The 19,450-nt window shown below is 35.6% G+C and overlaps 2 protein-coding genes across 2 annotated transcripts; both read left to right on the top strand.

The window, feature by feature from the left end:
• The first annotated feature begins 1,169 nt into the window (after positions 1-1,169).
• On the top strand, positions 1,170-10,800 carry LOC105446183 (leucine-rich repeat-containing protein 4-like). Its single transcript, XM_030987085.1, has 6 exons — positions 1,170-1,275; positions 2,080-2,184; positions 4,184-4,255; positions 5,300-5,371; positions 5,756-5,827; positions 10,712-10,800. The coding sequence occupies exons 1-6, from the start codon at positions 1,250-1,252 to the stop codon at positions 10,785-10,787; spliced, it is 423 nt and encodes a 140-aa protein (XP_030842945.1). The 5' UTR covers positions 1,170-1,249; the 3' UTR covers positions 10,788-10,800.
• An 86-nt stretch (positions 10,801-10,886) lies between these two features.
• LOC590945 (G-protein coupled receptor GRL101) lies at positions 10,887-16,699 on the top strand. The gene is made up of 7 exons (XM_011662462.2): positions 10,887-10,942; positions 11,768-11,839; positions 12,313-12,384; positions 13,292-13,363; positions 13,719-13,790; positions 14,503-14,574; positions 15,327-16,699. Exons 1-7 carry the CDS (start codon positions 10,911-10,913, stop codon positions 16,474-16,476), a joined length of 1,542 nt encoding a protein of 513 aa, XP_011660764.2. The 5' UTR covers positions 10,887-10,910; the 3' UTR covers positions 16,477-16,699.
• Positions 16,700-19,450: the final 2,751 nt, after the last annotated feature.

The following is a 19,450-nucleotide window of genomic DNA, read 5'->3' as shown; positions in this document are numbered from 1 at the left end:
AGATGATGTTTGTGAACCCCTTAAAAGCCCATTGTACTCAATGCGTCAATTCACCGGTATGATTACCTACGCCAATCAAATCTATGAACGGAATAAGCGCATGCGTCAGTGGTTGAACGCAGCGTTTACTCTGTTCTTATTGCATTGACTCTTTGCACTGCATCTAACTCGTTGACGCATTTATACGTCATGAAATTAGAGATGGCGTCTTTACGTGAGCATGCAACGGGCATGACGTGTGGCTAGATCACTCTCACAAACTTGATTAGCGCAGGCAACAACGCAGTCAAATGACTCCTCATGTACAACGGTATATAACCTCAATGTCCAATCCGTAAAACAACGGCCACCTTGCATTGAATACGTGTGTCTACAATGTCAGTGACCATCCCTTCCTGGGCTTTCACGTTCGATCAACAAGTTCATATCTTTCGGACGTGCCTTGAGCCATATTGGTTCCGTAGTTGTTCATCATGTACGATGTTGGTCAATTGAACAATTGGCAAAACGTCATCGACCATGACACCATCCATCGATAAATTAGAATCCTTGTCCCTTTACCTCGGTTATGAGATTCAAGCCACACGACCGGAAGGCTGTGCTAATATGCGGCGATCATTTGGTCAGGCAAGGAACTGAGTGGGAGCGGAATTATTAGATTTTCTCCGAATCTACTTTCCCTTTAAATTAATTTCTGGTCAGAAAAAGAAAAGCAAATCATTCAATCATTGGCCTTTCGTCCATGTTTTTCATTTATTTCCGATAAAAACGTGATGACAACTACGACGATGGACCATATATTTTTCCAGGCAATCCAATGAGAATTAATTAGATTAAATGAATATTTTATTGATTGGAAAATTATGTTAATCATGGCTAAAGTCTCATATACATTCAACTTCATATACGTTGCATGGCATGTATTTCATATATTTCTCATTTAAATTGGAAACAAAACTGAATGAACTCAGCGATTTTATTAAATTCCTGGGTAGCGTTTCACGAAACCGTCATTAGCTACGAGTTCATCGACATCCTGTTGAAACGCGTGTTAATTATTACAATTCACGCGTTTCAATAGGATGTCTGCGAACTTATTATACGCTTTTGTGAAACAGTGCCCTGTTTTTGGACATTTTCCTTTGATTCCATTTGTTTCTTAGATACTAGTTCATGTCCTTTGGATTGTGAATGCCATTACCTGTCGGTACGATGCAAAAAGGTGATATGGAATCCGACTCAAGCCGACATGATTCAAGAAGATACGAGAAAACTGTAAGAAATGTCTATATTGTCTTTTATAATGGTGTACTTGGCTATCCAGGCGATACAATCCGCGTTCTGGATGGCACATTATGATATTTTGGGAAAATGGTCCCATGGCCATTTGTCCGCTATTCATTCAAGCGAATAGGCCATTTTCGTAATGTAATCAAATTTAATGCATAAACCTTTGTTAAAAAGTGCCACGTTACAATTTATTTCATTCACATGTTACGAATAATTGTATTTCAATAGTCATAATGTGAATTCCATACATAACTAAGAAAGACAAGAATTATGGCTTATCCTACACGGAATCTAAACAATTCGCATTCTGATTATTGAAATACAATAATTATTTGTGACAGTTAATTGAAAACAAGTTTTTTGTATTGAATTTTATTACATTACGAAAATGGCCTATTACTTAACATTTGTATATGATACATTGATAAATGGAGATAACAGCTATCAGCTTTTATGACAACTATAAATAAAAGTATTAATAGCGGTTTATAATAATGTATTTTACAAACAGGATAGCCTCACCTGTATGATGTTCCCCCTAATGGCCCTGCAATCATAATATACTACCCAGTTTTTAACCAAGCTACCACTATAAGGTGTCAAAGCGTCCATATACGTATCATATACTTACACTGTATATTATATACGAAAAACCTCAGAGAAATTATGATGTGGTGTCATCAGCAATATTGGTTTTAAAACCACTGGAAATTAGGTTTATAATTTGTTTGGTTCAGTACACTTAATAAATTTACAGTGCAATTGTTTCCCTTTTTTCATTTATTTCAGATGGATAGAGAAATCTAGTGACCAGGAAATGAACGAAACCGAGGGATTGGAACTGTTGTCTGCAGTACACGTCAATTTTTCTCGCCTCATCAATGTGAACATGTTGTAAGGGATTATTTTCAGTTCCATTGCTAATATTTAGTATTCCACAAATTTCAATTTACTTCATAGTAAACAATTTAGGATCTAACGAATCATTAATTCGCTCTTAATCTACTCCAAATTGAGGTAAGATTAGAGCAGATTCAAGGATCCGTGCCCTTCTCTAATCTAATTTGCTCTAGTGTCATTTCCTATTTGGTGTTGTGGGTCGGATGATGCATTTATACTCTTGATAAATAACAACCAAAACAGAATCTTTACATATCGTATGTAAAATTATGAACCATTATGTCAGGCCATGAATTAGGCCAATCTTTTATTTATGGGCCTTTAAATTTACATGCGTAGCAACAGTTCTACATAGGATATAATTATATAGTCAATATATATTATGAGGAGGCGAGTTGGATCAGTCGGCAAAGCGTCTGCCTGTTGAACCGAAAGGCCCTATTTCAATGAGCGACGAATGCTTGCGAACGTAGCGAATTTTGGGTTTCTCCAGGGTTCGTAAAAGGTTGCAAAAGGTTGCAAGAAAGTTCGCAAGCATTTTTCTTGTCGCTGGGGAATTTATTTTTCCGCAAAAAGTCGCAGACGTTTGCAAAACAGTCGTAAGCGTTTGCAAACGGTTGTAAGACGGTGTCGCTTCTTGTTAAGTGACTCTCACACTCTGCCGTGTAGGCCTACCGTGTGCCACCGTGCGCGAAAATGTCTGCGGACGGTGGAGAACGGCGAGGGCACACGGTGGTTCGTTATCAAAGCGGGCAACACGTTAATAGGGCGTTGGCGCTTATTTATACCCGGTGGGACCCGGCGAAAGTTTTGGGCATGTTCAAAACTTTGGCCGGCTGGCACCGGTCGCAAGTAAGCGGCAAGAGGACGATGTTGAACGGTATGAGGACGGTATGAATACGTTATGAAAACGGTCACACTGTATGAACACGTCCACAACACGCTCATAACCCGTTACAGAACGGTGATGAAAAATGGAGAGCGGACTGACCGTTGCCGTTCAAATCATGGTATTTATGGCAGTCGTGTCATGACGTCAGCAGTCCGGGGACTCGCTCACAGGACGCTCCGAGCGGTGAGGGGACGCTAAGTGACTGGTAGGTGGCTGCTACAAACCCGGTGCACACGTTCGAGACCCGGTATGGGCCCGGTATGGAAACGGCCAAAATTTTCAACAAAAGTCAATCTGGGCGGTGAAGACGGTAGAAGCACGTTCAACACCCGGTATGCGCCCGGTGAGAACGGTCAGAAGATGGCAACGAAACGGTGAAAAGATTAATTTTATGAATTTTTTTTTGCGGCCGGCGACAAGTTCGCTCAAAACCCAACGTTCTGGACTCTGTTGTTTTTTTAATAGCCCGGCAGGTAGACGGTAGGCCTACACGGCAGAGTGTGAGAGCTCCATTAGAGCCAGTTCTCTTTGTTTCGCCAATGCTAGCGACCACGTTGTCATATGGTTCCTTTATAAAAATCGACCCATTGAGTACAAGGAGTTAGCAAAAGGTCTCAAACGTTCACAAATAGTGGCAAATGATTGGCAAATAGTTGCTAATATTCGTAAAAACTGTCACTAACATTTGCTTATAGTCGCCAATAGTCGCCAACTGCCTTTAGCAAACATTTTCGGAAACATTCGCTCACATGTTGCTAATTGTCGCTAAACGTCATTAAACGTCGCTGATTTTCGCCAACATTCGTCAGAAAAGTTTGAGAATCCCAATTTGCAACGTTCTTAAGCATTCGCCGCTCAGTGACATGCCCCATTCTCGCTCAAGTTGCTCAACAATCATTCTTGTTAGGATGATGAAAACGAAAATCGTTGTTGTTGTCGTTTATTTCTTAAGAAAAAATTATATTTGTACTGCTACTTAAAGAGAATTCTTTGTGTGTGTATGTGTATAAAGTATGATCCCTCTTGCTCTCTTTATCTTGCTCTCTCCATCTCTTTGAGTATCTTTCGCATCTCTGTAATCATGTGCTTTATTCGTTGCAGGTCCATTCGCTCTTTTCCGTTTACTGTGATCAAACCCGGAACATTCGCACCACTTCGGTTCCTCGTCTACATGTAAGTGATTATACTGCATAGTCCGGGGACGTAAAGCCCGTTGCACGACAAATGCTCCTGCGAAAGCACCAGGGAAATTTCCTTTACACTTATAGAATTCCCGACTTCATCCCTGAACCTAACACTTTACCTGAATGTAACTCTAACCCCAAACCTAACCAAGAACCCAATTGTAACCCTAACCGTAACCCTAACCATACCGGATACTTTTGACGAAATATAGCCCGGAGCTGGAACTGTCACATGAGCAAATGTAGGATCACCGGAGAGCCCTTATTTGAGGACAAATCATGTCCTCCGATTGCGGGACAATTCTGCGGCGGAGAACTTTGAACTGCATGCTTGCTACATCGCCTAAATCGATATTCATTGACTCCTTACACCGGCGTCTGTTTGGCTGTTGTAAAAAGTGTTCATAATTTTGTTTTAACTACACATCTCTGTGCTTTTTAAATATAAGGCATGGACAGATCTTTTGCCGAGTGACCGCGTAAAAAATTACAACAAGCGTCAATTTGAGTTTTTGTTTTATTTGTGGGGTTCCCATTTGAGGAACGTGCCCATTGATGTAGGTGCGTCTTGAAAATAGTTAGAATGATAAGGATGCTTAAGCCCCCTCTTTTAGTGTTCTGCAACGTGTCCACACTGTGTCACACATTTGTGGATTTGAAACACTTTTATATTTTGTTATTAATGTCGCATTCTAGAAAACGTATTTGTATGTTAAAACATTGCACATGTAATAAACACTTTGTTACGTTGTTGGAAACATAGGGTAACTATAGGGAACATCATACACGCAACTACACGCCCATTGTGATATATTTGCCACACATTTTTTCACACTGTGGGTAGAAGACTACAATGCCGGGGCCGGCAGCTCCCCCCCCCCCCCCGCAATTTATAAGAAACATATATTTTATTTAGCAATACTAATGTAAGTTTACAAACGTCTACATTTAGTGGCATATTTTCACTTAAAACTGGTATAATCATTTTTAACATTCATTTTTGTCTTGTTTTGTCAATTCATTTTTCCTGTAGGGACCTCATGAAAAATAAAATATCTCGATTGCAAGCAGACACTTTTAGAGGACTCAGGAGATTGAAGGAAATGTAAGTCGTCATTTTGAAAGATATAAAATTATTTGCTCATGTAAAATACTCATGTACCTCAACAACTGGATCGAAATAATTATGGGCAGGATAATAATTCAAATAGCATAATAAGGGAATAATTGAATAATTAAGAATTATCACTGGCCCATTCGTTGTTGTTGTAATATAATAAATGTATATATTAAATGCGTGTGTAATATCATCAATATATTTAATGTAGAAGTATATATATATATATATATATATATATATAGTCTCAAATTACATGCACTTCTTTTACTTTTACACAAGGCGTGATATACAGAAGAACGATTCTCCGTCATCAATATTGGATGTAAAGATGCAATGTTACTGAATCATAATATATGATTTTTTGCTCAGGTACATATTTATGAATGGACTCCAGACAATTGAAGCTGGTGCTTTCAGAGGTCTTGATTCACTTTCGATGCTGTAAGTCTTTTCTTCTTTTTTTTGCTTAAAAAACTCGATTGCGAAGACTTTCAAGAAATCAACCTTAGGCAATTTCTATCCTATTGTAGGTTACCGTTGAAGTATGTGAACATGACAAGTAGTACAACATAAATGTGATGTTTGCATATTTTCGTCATGATTTCTATATTTAAACCTTTATTGTATTCAATTCAATTCAATTCAAATTTATTCATGTTTCCAACAAAACATTACAAATCAATTATAAGCATTTAAAACAAATTTAAGAAATAAATGTTGGAAACAGAGGGGTCCACTAAAAAGCAATGCTTGTACAAGTGTGAACACCTCAAATGATACCTAGGAATAATGAGTAATTAAATTAACTGATGTGTAACTACAAAGGGAACTACAAAATAGGGGAAAGAAAGAGGGGGGTGCCAACCGTCGTTATGCCTAAGTTTTTGCGATCGCGCTAATGTCATAATTTCAAGGATGGACATCTGATCACTCAATATTTCAAACGGAAAGGAAAAATATGTGAAGTCGCATATGTGTCTATCCCAGAATATATTTGAATTAACATCTTTTGGATATCTAACTTTTTCATCAACTTCTTTTACAAAACAATTAACAAATTTGTCTTATCAAGGTACTGCGGTTCTTAACAGCCTTCCTATCAAAATCCAAACTTGTGTAACATTTGGGCCTCTAAGAAAAATGCAACGTCTTTTTGGGGGTGATTTTTACTGTTAAATTTTAAATTCCAATTTTTTAGTTTACGACTGTCTTGCAATTTTGTATTGACAAAACATTTTGTGGTATGGGTGAGGTATCGTGGTATAGGGGCGAGAGTTCGAATCAAAGCCCGGCTTATATACGTCCTTTTGCAAGAAATCAATCCACATTTGTCACTCTCCATCCAGGTGTAAATAGGTACCAGGTATTTTCTTGGATAACAATAATTGCAGGGCCCTCGAGAAAAAAGCATGGAAGCTGAAGAGGCTTCCCTTGGTAAAACAAAATATCATTATTGTTTCTTCTATTATCAATAATTACTATGACGAAGGAATTGTGCAGGTGGGGTCGAGGCTTATGCCATTTGTGACTTAACATGATATGCAGGCATATTAATGCGAAAGGGAACGGAGAATGGAAACGGATCACGAAATACTGACCCTTTAGGTTTCATCTGTATTAATGAAACTATGTTGTTGTTTTTTTTATCATCCACTGTACTATTTTATTGTTTATAAATTCGTTAATTAGTTTACATTGTATTTTAATCGTATAATGTAATACAGGGCTCTCTAGCAAAGCAGTGTTTTGGCCTGAAGAGACTACCTTGTATTAACAAAACAGAATGGATACTTTGTTTTTAAATGCAGGCCTTAATATACATATGGATTATTTGGCAAAGTTCTGTCACAACTCCTAGTGTCCGCACCATAACAAGAAGAAGAAAAAAAAAACTAATTTTATTTCATTAGTAATTGCATTGACCAAAACATATAATGAAATCGCTACTCGCAGCGCCATTTCTCATCATGATGCACATATTATCACCGCCTATGTTTATTAAATACCTCATTGCTTTGTCCAGTCTACATCTCTATGACTAAACGGCTCGTGTTGCAAATGACCTGTGGTTTATTGGAAGGCCGCAATTATTGGATTTCAGAACAGAAGGTCCAGTTGTATGTTCGAGCTTGTTAGGGCATTATAGCTGATAATTTGATTATTTGTTGGACCCCTTGCCGTTTGATTGATTTCATGACAAAGGTAGATGCGCAGTGGATTTCGTGTTACGTGTTATCAGAATTTCTTGGCAATATTTTGAAATCAAAAAGGAAGCTGGCCTTGAGACATTATTTGACACCAAAACATATGTACACAAACAAGCAAATAGAAATACAGATAGATAAATAGATAAGGTAGTCATTAAATAAATACATAAGTAGATCAAAAGACGTCACCGCCAAAAAGGTTATGTACAACACTGTAAACGTATGTATTTTATGTGATTCATATTTCGACTTCAAACCCTTTTTCGAGGCTACCGAGTTTAACAACAATTAAAACATGCAATATATTGTTTTTAAAATCAAAAATTATTATTTGAAAATAAGCTAATTAATGACAGTTGCTTGAATATTATATAATATATTTATAATTTATAATATGTTTATAGATATGTTATCCAAAGTTTACGATGATGTATTTGTAATGGGAGACAGTAAGACCAAAAGAAAAATTATTAAAAAGCCATGGATAACTGTAAGCATTTAAAAAAAGATAAGATTAAAAAATAAATTGTTTAAGAAGTACAGGAAAAATTGTACTGATTACAATAAGAAAAGATATGTCAAGGTCAGGAATAATGTTACTAAAATATTACGTTGTGCACGCATAAACTATTATAAACTTAAATTTCAGCTCTTTAAAGGAAATATGAAAAAAACATGGAATATGATAAATGAATTACTTGGAAAATGTAAGAAGAATTTACCATCATATGTTACTATAAATGGAATAGATGTACATGATGAAAAGGATATTGCTAATAACTTTAATACATATTTTGTAAATATAGGAGCCTCTATGGCTAATTCTATACAACAAGATGATAACTTTGTTGATTTTTTATCTGGAAGATGTAACAACACCATATTTTTAAAACCTGTAAAAGAAACTGAAATATTGGAAATTATTAAAAATATGAACTCATCAAGTAGTAGTGGCATTGATGACATTAGTCCCCTTGTTGTGAAAAAATTATTTATGGTATTGTGAAGCCTTTATGCTTTATTTACAACCTATCATTCTCATCTGGAATAGTACCCTTGAAATTAAAAACAGCAAAAGTTACACCTGTCTACAAAAAAAAGATATCCATGATATTTCAAATTATAGACCAATATCTGTTCTTCCCGTCTTTTCTAAGATATTAGAAAGGCTGGCTTATAATAGGATTTTTGATTTTGTGTATAAAAATACTATATTAAATGAATTTCAATATGGTTTTATGAAAAATGTTTCTACTGAATTTGGCACTTATTGACTTACATGATTATGTTGTTAATTCTTTTGCAAATAAATTATATACAGTTGGTGTTTTTCTTGACCTGAGTAAGGCATTCGATTTAATTGATTACTCTATATTGTTACATAAATTAAGTTATTACGGTATTAGAGGACTACCTTATTCATGGTTTAAAAGTTATTTACATAATCGAACTCAAGTTGTGTCTTACAACAATGTCATTTCAGATTCTTCTAATATTTCATTTGGTGTTCCTCAAGGATCGATTCTAGGTCCTTTGTTATTTCTTTTGTTTATCAACGATCTCCCAAATTGTTCTAAAATATTAAAATTTGTATTGTTTGCTGATGACACCAATATCTTGTACTCAACAGATGATCATTTATCATTGTCAACTAATTTAAATAACGAACTACTAAAGGTCTCTAAATGGTTTAATGCCAATAAACTTACATTAAATATAGATAAATCAAATTATATGTTATTTTATACTGTGAAACAGAAACAAAAGTATAATACTTTGCAAAACTTAGTTGTGAAACTCAATAATTCATCAATTGAACGTGTATATTATACAAAATTTCTGGGTGTTTACATTGATCATGATTTATCATGGAAGACTCACATCTCTTATGTCAGAAAGAAGTTATCACAGAATATCGGTGTCATCAGCAAATTATGCCATATCCTACCAAAATGCATTCTTATTACATTGTATAATACTTTAGTCCTGCCCTACTTATCATACTGTAATGTTGTATGGACTAATACATATTCTTCCAAATTGGAAGCCATTTTTATATTGCAAAAGAGATTTGTAAGAATTGCCTCATCATCTTCATACTTGGCACATACTAAACCCTTATTTATAAAGTTAAGCATACTGAATATTTATAAATTAAATAATTATTTTAATGCAATACTACTTTTTAAACACAAGCTTGGTTTATTACCCAATAATTTAGGCATTATGTTAACTTTAAACTGTTCAGTTCATAATTATAATACTAGAAATAGAATGAATTATTATTTATCTGCTATTACAAAACAATATGAATTACACTCTTTTAGACACAAAGCTCCTTCTGTATGGAATTCCTTACCGTCAGACATTACTTCTATTAATAGTTTGAACTCATTTAAAAGAAAGCTTAAATCATATCTTATTTCTAATAAATCTTACATCGTAAAAACACTCAATTACTCCACAGTGCAAATTTGTTTAGGGTTGTGCGGTCTACATGTATGTTTTTGTTTTTGCTTATGTTCTACTTTGATTTGTTTTTTTTTTAATTTTTTTTTTTATTGTTTATTCAAATACCATATATCATTTGTATGATTCCTATACTGTTTTTTTTTTCTGGTGGCTGTCCAGACAAACCCTCTGGGGTTTTTATACAGCAACCTAATTCCTATTTGTTTGTTTTTACTGTCAATATTGTACTATGTTAATCATATTTATGTAAAAGTAATATTTTGATGTCACTGTTTTTTTTTTTTACTATGGAATTAAATAAATATTAAACTTGAACTTGAACTTAAAAGGAACCATCATATAATGCCCATGAACCATAATGCATCGGTGGAACGAGTCGTTGAAATCTGACTTAAAGATTACAAATCACAAAAACTGTGGATTGTTCTGTATGTTTGGGGTTTTATTTCCCTATACTGCATTTAAAATAAGAACCTCAAATATTACTTTTATAAAGAGACATTGCAAGTTTAATACACTCTCAATTACCTACAAAAATGGGACTTGTGAGTAAATATTACTTATCGACACACCTGGGTAGGTAATTGATACAATTTAACAATATGTATCTCAAATTTCATTGTCTATATCTACGCTGTACATCCAGGAATATGATGTATAATGATATCACTCGTCTTAGTTCTGGGATGTTTGAAGGGCTTAGCAACCTCGAAGACATGTGAGTATGGTAAACATTATTAACCCTTTCGCTACAATCTTCCATATTTTGTGGTTTTGCTTAATTACTTTTTATCAAAATGTAACAAATACATGAATATAATGATATCACTCGTCTTAGTTCTGGGATGTTTGAAGGGCTTAGCAACCTCGAAGACATGTGAGTATGGTTAACCCTTTCGCTACAATCTTCCATATTTTGTGGTTTTGCTTAATTACTTTTTATCAAAATGTAACAAATACATAAATATTTCTGCACACACTGTATTCAATTTCATTTTATGACTCTATTGCCTTTGATACCATGAATTTTAAAAAGAAAATTAAAATAAGCTTTAAAAATCTTTAATTTGGCATTCATTATCATTCTTTTTCGATAAAAATCAAGTCAAGTCATCAACAACATTCTTGCCCATGGTAATAATTTTCAGAGAAATTGCATTGTATTTAGCCCTAAACAATAACTCCTGCCCTGCAAGCGTTACTTCTGTTGCTCATCAGGCGTCATATAAATTGCATTTCACCTGCTCTTATAAAGCATATAAAGGGAAATCCCCCTCCACCTCACCTGTTGTGTCTGTAATTTACCTTAAATGGCGCTGTGTTCATTTCCTGGACAATGTCACCTCCTTCTTCTCCTTCTATATCTTTGTCCTCGTGTATTCTTTTCCTCTTCTTCTTCTTCTTCTTCTTCTTCTTCTTCTTCTTCTTCTTCTTCTTCTTCTTCTTATTATTATTCTGCTTCATCTTTTTCCTCTTCTTCTTCTTCTTCTTCTTCTTCTTCTTCTTCTTCCTCTTCTCCTTCTTCTTCTTCTTCTTCTTCTTCTTCTTCCTCTTTCCATGTAAGAGTTCCTGGGAATGGACCACCGCCCCAATAAAAAGCCATGGAGCCGCCTCTGAAACATATGCATATATATATATATACACATTTCCATTAATCCTCCTCCACATAATGTGTTCTTTAATGTTTCTATCATGTGAGCAGGGTTTTTCAGAGCAATTCTATTGAAGTACTAGAGCCATCAACATTCATTCATCTAGTATCTCTTCGTTACCTGTGAGTATTAAAAAGATATATTTATTAGTATAAAGGATTTTTCTGCAGGCTAATTAGGCCGAAATAATGTTTAATTATGTGAGAAGTAATGTCATTTGTACTAAATATTGTAATTTTCTTATACACCCTAAACTTCCGATTTATCATTATGAAAGTGCATGTAAACCTTGGTATCTAATAACTTTGTATTTTCATATTTCACAGAGATGTTCAATACCTACTGTATACCTCTAATTCTTCCTTACAAAGAACTTATAAAAACGAACAATAGCGAGTTTGAAAGTGTCCTCCTTTGTTTTTAGTTACTTTATATTGTCATATTTTACAGAGGTCTTCAGTACTTATGCAGCTCCCTAGCTATTAAATTGACTTCGTTTGTATTAAATACAATTATACCTTTTTATACACTAAAAATGGCAATTTTTAATTTGTAAACTTTTGTATATACATTGTTGTACTTCCTTATTTTACAGTGATCTTCAATCAAATTATATATCGTCCTTGCCGAAGGGAGTTTTCAAAGGTCTAACAAATTTAGATTCATTGTAAGTATACGCCATTTATCTGGGTTTTGCTTTAAAGGCAGGTTATTCTACCGACGTCGCAGTCATTGATGTAATTTATTTTCAATTGGGCCATCTTTCGGTGAAGGCGTACATAAAGCGATTTCCGGTTCCAGTACGCGCACGTCATACAACTAATCATATGCATTGTGTGACATGACTGTAGACACGTCTGGACATGCTAGGCAGCAGATGGCAGTATACATTAATCTGAAGTAGTGTCATTAGAAAACCCTGCCTTTAAATGTTAACGAACTTTGAAATGAAAAGGGGAATGATATACAGAGAATAGTTTATGGCCCGAGTTACTCATGGGATAAAACTCCTACGACGACTAGTGAATTCTCTGCTGCGATAGATTAAAATGAACACCATAACCATTGGAAGCAGGATTCAATATACTTACATTTGCTAGTTTATATAATTTTATTCCTCTTCAACTTTGACTCTGCTCCAAATTCGAGGTTTCCAAGTTGAAAAAGAAATGTTTGCGATTACTCTCCCCATGTATTATCTATACCCTTGGCCAAATGTCCCCGGTTTTTTTCTGTAACGGTGTATAAACCTACTGCTGCCTATTCTAAGATAATTATACAGCTATGTAGGAGAACAAGTTTCTTTCACTATTAAAGCTTGGACATGTGTAAGTGCGTCCGAGTCCCAGCTTTGCTATAGAATATACAAATTCATAGGGGGAGAGTAAATCGTTACGAAAGACTTAATGCAGAGAGAAACAAATCATTTAAATGTGGATTAATGTATTGAAATGAAAGAATAGATCACATTCACTTGAAATAATAGGACAAGGTGTGAAATTGACCTTTATTGTCACATAATTACAATGTCTAAATCCTCGAATATGCTAATATTGATGTTCTTGTTTTACCAGACATCTGGGTGGAAACAAGATCGCTTCGATTAGAAATTCAACTTTTGTCAGCTTGACAAACCTGACATACCTGTGAGTAGATTTCATTGTTTTGCAAAATATTGATGTTTGTCTTAAATATTCGTTACTGATTCATGTTTGTTCTTGTTTTTAAAAAAAAAACTTGTTGACGTTCCAATCATGTATTTCCAAATGAAAAAGAGGGGCATGATGTATGTCCTTCTGTCAACTGACGCCTACTAAACGAGAGACCGTGCGAATTGGCATTGGTTGCAAATGAAAGGTTAATCAAATGATTGCAATCTCAGTATTAAATCCTATTTTTCTACCTTCGATTTTGAAATACAGTATGAGTTTCATTTCTGTAATATCAAATAACCTTCTCTCTATATTCATTATTGCGATTTTATAATTTGACTTTCTTTAGAGACCTCAGCGATAACCCTTTAGTCGTGATCGACGCCCATGCCTTCAGAGGACTGTCCCGTCTAGAAACGCTGTAAGTAACGTGAAAAATATACTGAAGAGCTAAGATGCTAGAGGTCAATTCCAAGCGTTGCGGAATGATATTTTTTGAGAATTTCCATTTTTAAGAAAAACAATTGTAGAATATTTTATTATGTAGTAATTCGTCCTTGTTTTCACGAAGTGACGGTAGTGAGGAAAATCGTAACGCAAAGTGAATGCAATTTTTTTTCACTACCGTCACTTCGTGAAAACAGCGACGAATTATTTAAAAAAAACGTACAAATAAATGAAATAATATATAAACTAACATGAGGTACTTTAACGACCCTTACGGGTTTTTTTTATCAACCATTCATCAAATTTATCGAATATTATAATTTAAATAACTTTATTACGGATTGACTAAAATATGAATAAATCTTATAAAGTTGTATTTTTACAAAGTGGTTGGTTGCCAATAACTGGAGATGATGTTTTATGGGAAGCCGTTCGTTATTTTTTAAACATGTCGAATATAACCTTTATTGAAATTTTGAATTTCTAACACGACTTTGATCCTAAAAATACATTACTATCTCGGGTAGCAATATCCGATTCTAGCTTTGATTGAAAAGTAATTAGTCTCGGTTTGACTTATCTTCCTTTAATTAATGACCTACATGTTTTGTATATTCTGTATTATTCGATGTAACTAACACTGCGTGGACAATTACAATGAGGTTTATATTTCACTTTTATTTCAGGATAATATCTGAAACGCAATTGGTCAATGTAGACGAAGGAGCAGCCTTTGGAACAGATAACTTACTAGAATTGTAAGTTAACTTTTGCTATTCAATATTTGCTTGCTTTTGTACTATAATCTCATTCACATCTAACTACTTCGCTTTTTTTCTCTTCTTGTAAGCTATACATGAGAATTACAGGCTATATAGGTTATTTCCTAAACATGATAATTAGAGAAAACTTTCTTTTCAAGCCGATGAAATGTCACCTTTTATCCGACATATCATAAGCCTACGAACACATCTCCCCTGCAATGTACCCAAGTTCTGCGGTGTACGTTTAAAGTTCTAGTTCAAGTCCAAGTTTATAAAGTTTAAGTTAAATTTATTTCACTACAGTATATAACCATCATCACATGCTAGCTGATTCCTTTACAATCTGATGGACATTTGTATTTAAATACAGAATACAAATGAGATGCAGATGAGATTATGAGAATAATTGAATCAAGAGTACTATAAAATACCAAATAAAAGATTGGTTAGTTAATCCTGTAAAGATCGAATTCGGCCGATCATCCAGCATCAAGTTTAATGAATCTTACTTTGTGAAACATTTTGGTGATTTATTCTTACTAAGGATAGTACATTTTGATACTTTCTCAACTTCATCACCATTCCCTAATATGTATATCGCAGTAGTATCGAAGAACGTTGCTCATATAATTGTTATTTTTACATGAATAACCATCTAAACTGCCTATGTTACTTGTTGTTGGAAATGAAACCAACTAAGTAGTTCAAAAACGTTTTTCTATTTCTATTTACTTCTATACTTCAAGGACGGCAGATGACCCCAAGCTGTGTTGCCTCTTCAAGCCATCTGAAGATTGCAACACACCACCGAATCCTTTTGCGACCTGTGAGGGGTTGCTACGCAACACGTTACTGAGGACCTGCATCTGGCTCATCGGTATAAGCGCTCTGGTAGGCAACATTCTGGTAATTGCTTGGCGTACCTACAAGCGTAGACTGGACCGCGAAAACTCCGTACAGATGAACTTCATCACCAACCTGGCAGTAGCCGACTTCCTCATGGGCATGTATATGATTTTCATCGGCAGTGCAGATGCTTTTTTCGGTAAGGATTACTACCTGCAGGCAGCGACATGGCGCAACAGCTTTGCCTGTAAGTTGTCAGGTTTCGTTGCCATGGTTTCGAGTGAAGCATCTGTGTTTCTCCTGGTCCTGATAAGCCTTGATCGTTTCATCTGCATCGTCTTTCCCTTCGGAAAGTTCCGCTTCCGCACCCGCTCTTCTCGGATTGCTTTATGCTTCACGTGGCTCTTGGCTATCCTCCTCGCCATCATCCCCATCATCATCGGCGACCGCATCAGCGGCTTCTATGGTTACTCCGATGTCTGCATCGGGTTGCCGCTTGTCACCCCAGCAACCGGCTTCCAGGGTGTTTGGGTCGAGTCTGGTGATGGGGAAACATTAGACCGCCACTTTGTCTCGACCGGTAATTCCGGCTGGGCGTATTCCAACGCGGTCTTTATCGGTCTAAACTTGATCTGTTTCGTAGCAGTATTCGTGTTCTACGTCGCCATATTCGTCTACGTTCGTAAGGCCGCCGTGTCGTCTGGCCGGAAGACGGAGCGCAAGAGTGAAATCAGGATGGCTATGAAAATGGCGGTCATTGTTGGGACGGATTTCCTGTGCTGGATGCCGGTGATCATCATGGGCATCCTCTCCCAGAGCGGGTCTGCCGTCATCCCCGTGGTGACGTATGTCTGGACCATCGTCTTTGTTCTCCCAATCAACTCCTCCCTCAACCCTTACCTCTACACCATCTCCACCATCATCCAACAGGGCGGGTCCCGGAAGTCCTCAATCGGATCGCATCGCCACTCGGCCATCTCGCAGCGGACAAGCCTTTCAGGAGGGAACAGCCAAGCACAGGAATGTTTGAAGTCGACTACGCAACAATGATCAGTGGAATAGGCCCATGCAACATTGATTTTTTTTCTAAATCTTTCATTCTTCTTTTAGCTGCATATACCTCATAAATCAAGTGATGCAAATCATTCCGTTGAACCTGAAGGAAAATGGGAGTATTCTCAATGTTATTTTAAAGCCAGTTGATATAATTATACATAAATATGGTTTCGGATTTTCTATTTTTTGCTCATTTTTCTCTCTCCCCCTTCTCTCTCTCTCTATATATCTCTCTCTCCCTTCTATATCTCTCCCCCTTCTCTCTCTCTCTCTATATCTCTCTCTCCCTTCTATATCTCTCCCCCTTCTCTCTCTCTATATATATCTCTCTCTCCCTTCTATATCTCTCCCCTTCTCTCTCTCTCTCCCCCTCTCCATCTCCCCATTTCTCTTTCTCTCCCATCTCTCTCTCCCCTGTATTTCTCTCTCCTTCTCACTCTTCCCCTCTCTCTCTCTTTCGCTATACCTCTCACACTCTTTATCATAATACTATCCTATAAGGGAACTTTTGAGTGTTCTATACGTTTGAGCTGTAGGTGTTTTATAATTGTTTATATTGCATACAAAAGAAATATTACGCTATTACGATAATAGATAAATTTTGATATCTAAATGTACGTATTGTGATAGGAAATTGTGCATTTGTGATGTATACCGGGGTAGTGCTTTATTGACCGTTGTTTATTGTGTGTAAATATTCTGCATGTAATAATGAATAGAGTATACATAGATCACAATCAAAGGTGTGCCCGTTTTATAATTGGGGTTTAAAGTTTCAGAGAGGATGTTGATGATGATGTGATGTGATAATGATGATGACGATGATGATGGTGGTGGTGGTGGTAGTGGTGATAATGATATGCTGATGATGATGATGCTGATGATGATGATAATGATGATGACAATGATGATGGTGATGTTGATGATGATGATGGTGGTGGTGATGAAAATGATATGATGTTGATAATGATGATGATGATGATAATGACTGCTGCTGCTGAGATGATTATTTTTATGATGATAATGATGGTGATAATGACTGCTGCTGCTGAGATGATGATGATAATGATATGTTGATGACATGGGCGTTAATCCTTACGTAATACCTATTGTTCAGGGGGGGGGGGAATGAATGAATAGATCATCCCCCCTGAACAATAGGTATCAATTGCAGATTTACGCCCATGGTTGATGATCATGATGATAATGATGATGATGATGATGATGATACAACTGCAAGTGACAATGATCGTGGTTATGATCATGATTTTGATGCCTGTGATGATATTGCATGGCAGTAATGATTGGGGATTTTGTATGATGATGACGATGAATATATATGTTTCTTCAATAGTGCACTGTAGAACCATATTTGCTGACAAGGGAGTTCTAAATATTACGACACAGAATCATTATCATCAACATTGCTACCATCACCAGTACCAATGTCATCACTAGCAAAATAATCATAACCATCATTATCATATCTACCTCACTCTGTGGCTGATCTAAGCCTGGAGCATGGCTTGTCTTACTTTTAAAATATCAACAACAAAAATCAATAACCTGTATTTGTTTAGGTTTTTGTGTTTCTTTCAGGCTTCTTTGTTGCTGTTTTTTGTTGGGGGGGGGGGGGAAGGAGGACAGGGGGAATTTGTGTAAATTCCAAATGCCCTTATAACTATAATCCATTCACCAATTCTCGAAATCCACCTCACACCACTGAAATCCTTTAAAATGGACCTTGTGGTTGATTATTCTGAAGTTCAACATTCAAATAAAGTCTTAAGATACTTTAAATCTAAAAATAAGGCAAAGCAAATCTCTGGTGTATTTGGAGTATTTTATTCATATATCATTGGAAACAGCAAACAACATCCTGCCAACATCAAAACACTTATTTCAAAAAGAATTTGATGAACAAAATGTTGTGATATCTCAGCAGTGTCCTTTCAAGATTTAAAAAAAAAAGTGTTTTCAGCATTTGAAGAAGAGATTAGAATTTTTTTGGTCAAAATCCCTAAGCACCTAAGCAACATCATCTGATTAAAAACACTATATTTGTTTTATCTAAAACGTGTTGGTACTGCCATATCAGGTTACATGAACTGAAACGAAATCTGGTATGAATCTCAATCTTTTAAAAGAATCTCCATGTATATTTTCGCATCACGAGTTCATTTATTTCTCGTTCCACTATTGATTGCCAGAGGCATCAGTTTTGGCACACTTTCCAACTAACTTTGTGAATAACAAACAAACATCACTAAGCATTTCTAAATGCTGATTTTATCACTTTTATTTCTATGTTGGCATAGTTCTGAGACACCTAAGAAAGATCTATGTGATTTTCATGGAAAAAATCACCATATTCCACATGATTATTGTAAGATTTTTCCTGAAAATGCTGCAAATTTGCCGAGCTGTGATTGTAGGATGGACGCTATTATACAATACATAATTTTCCGAACAGTTTAAAGAAGTTTAATTCTTATCACAGCAGAATTAAAAAATTCTCTGAAATCGTCTTGTATGGACTAATTATTTAACCTCGAAAGTTAAAATAACTCTCAAAGAAATGCCTAGATGCAATTTTATTTTTTAGTAAAAATAGAAATGTGGACATATATGTGACAGCGTAATAAAAGCAAAGTCTTGATATTTTTTTCAGTGACCTACCCTTGTGAAGTTTTTGTCTACAGTGCTGTGAAATACGAAATACATTACACCCTTATTGTTATATCTTGCTCTTCATTATTCAATAAATGATTTTTGTCACATTTTTATTCCTTATCCATCCATTCTATCACAATTAGAGATTCCCCTCACTCTTTCCATGCTTCATAAACAGATGAATATACAACCATCTCTACTCCATATAAAGAAGAGGAACCTAACTTCTTTCTACATTAAATAAACCCAACTGAACAAGAGCTTAATAAACAAACTTCAGGGTCAGCTACAAACA

The sequence above is a fragment of the Strongylocentrotus purpuratus genome, unplaced genomic scaffold, assembly GCF_000002235.5.
Source record: "Strongylocentrotus purpuratus isolate Spur 01 unplaced genomic scaffold, Spur_5.0 spur5_scaffold_16, whole genome shotgun sequence".
NCBI lineage: Eukaryota > Metazoa > Echinodermata > Echinoidea > Camarodonta > Strongylocentrotidae > Strongylocentrotus > Strongylocentrotus purpuratus.
The sequence above is the reverse complement of the archived record's forward strand: the minus strand, read 5'-3'. Positions and strand labels throughout refer to the sequence as shown.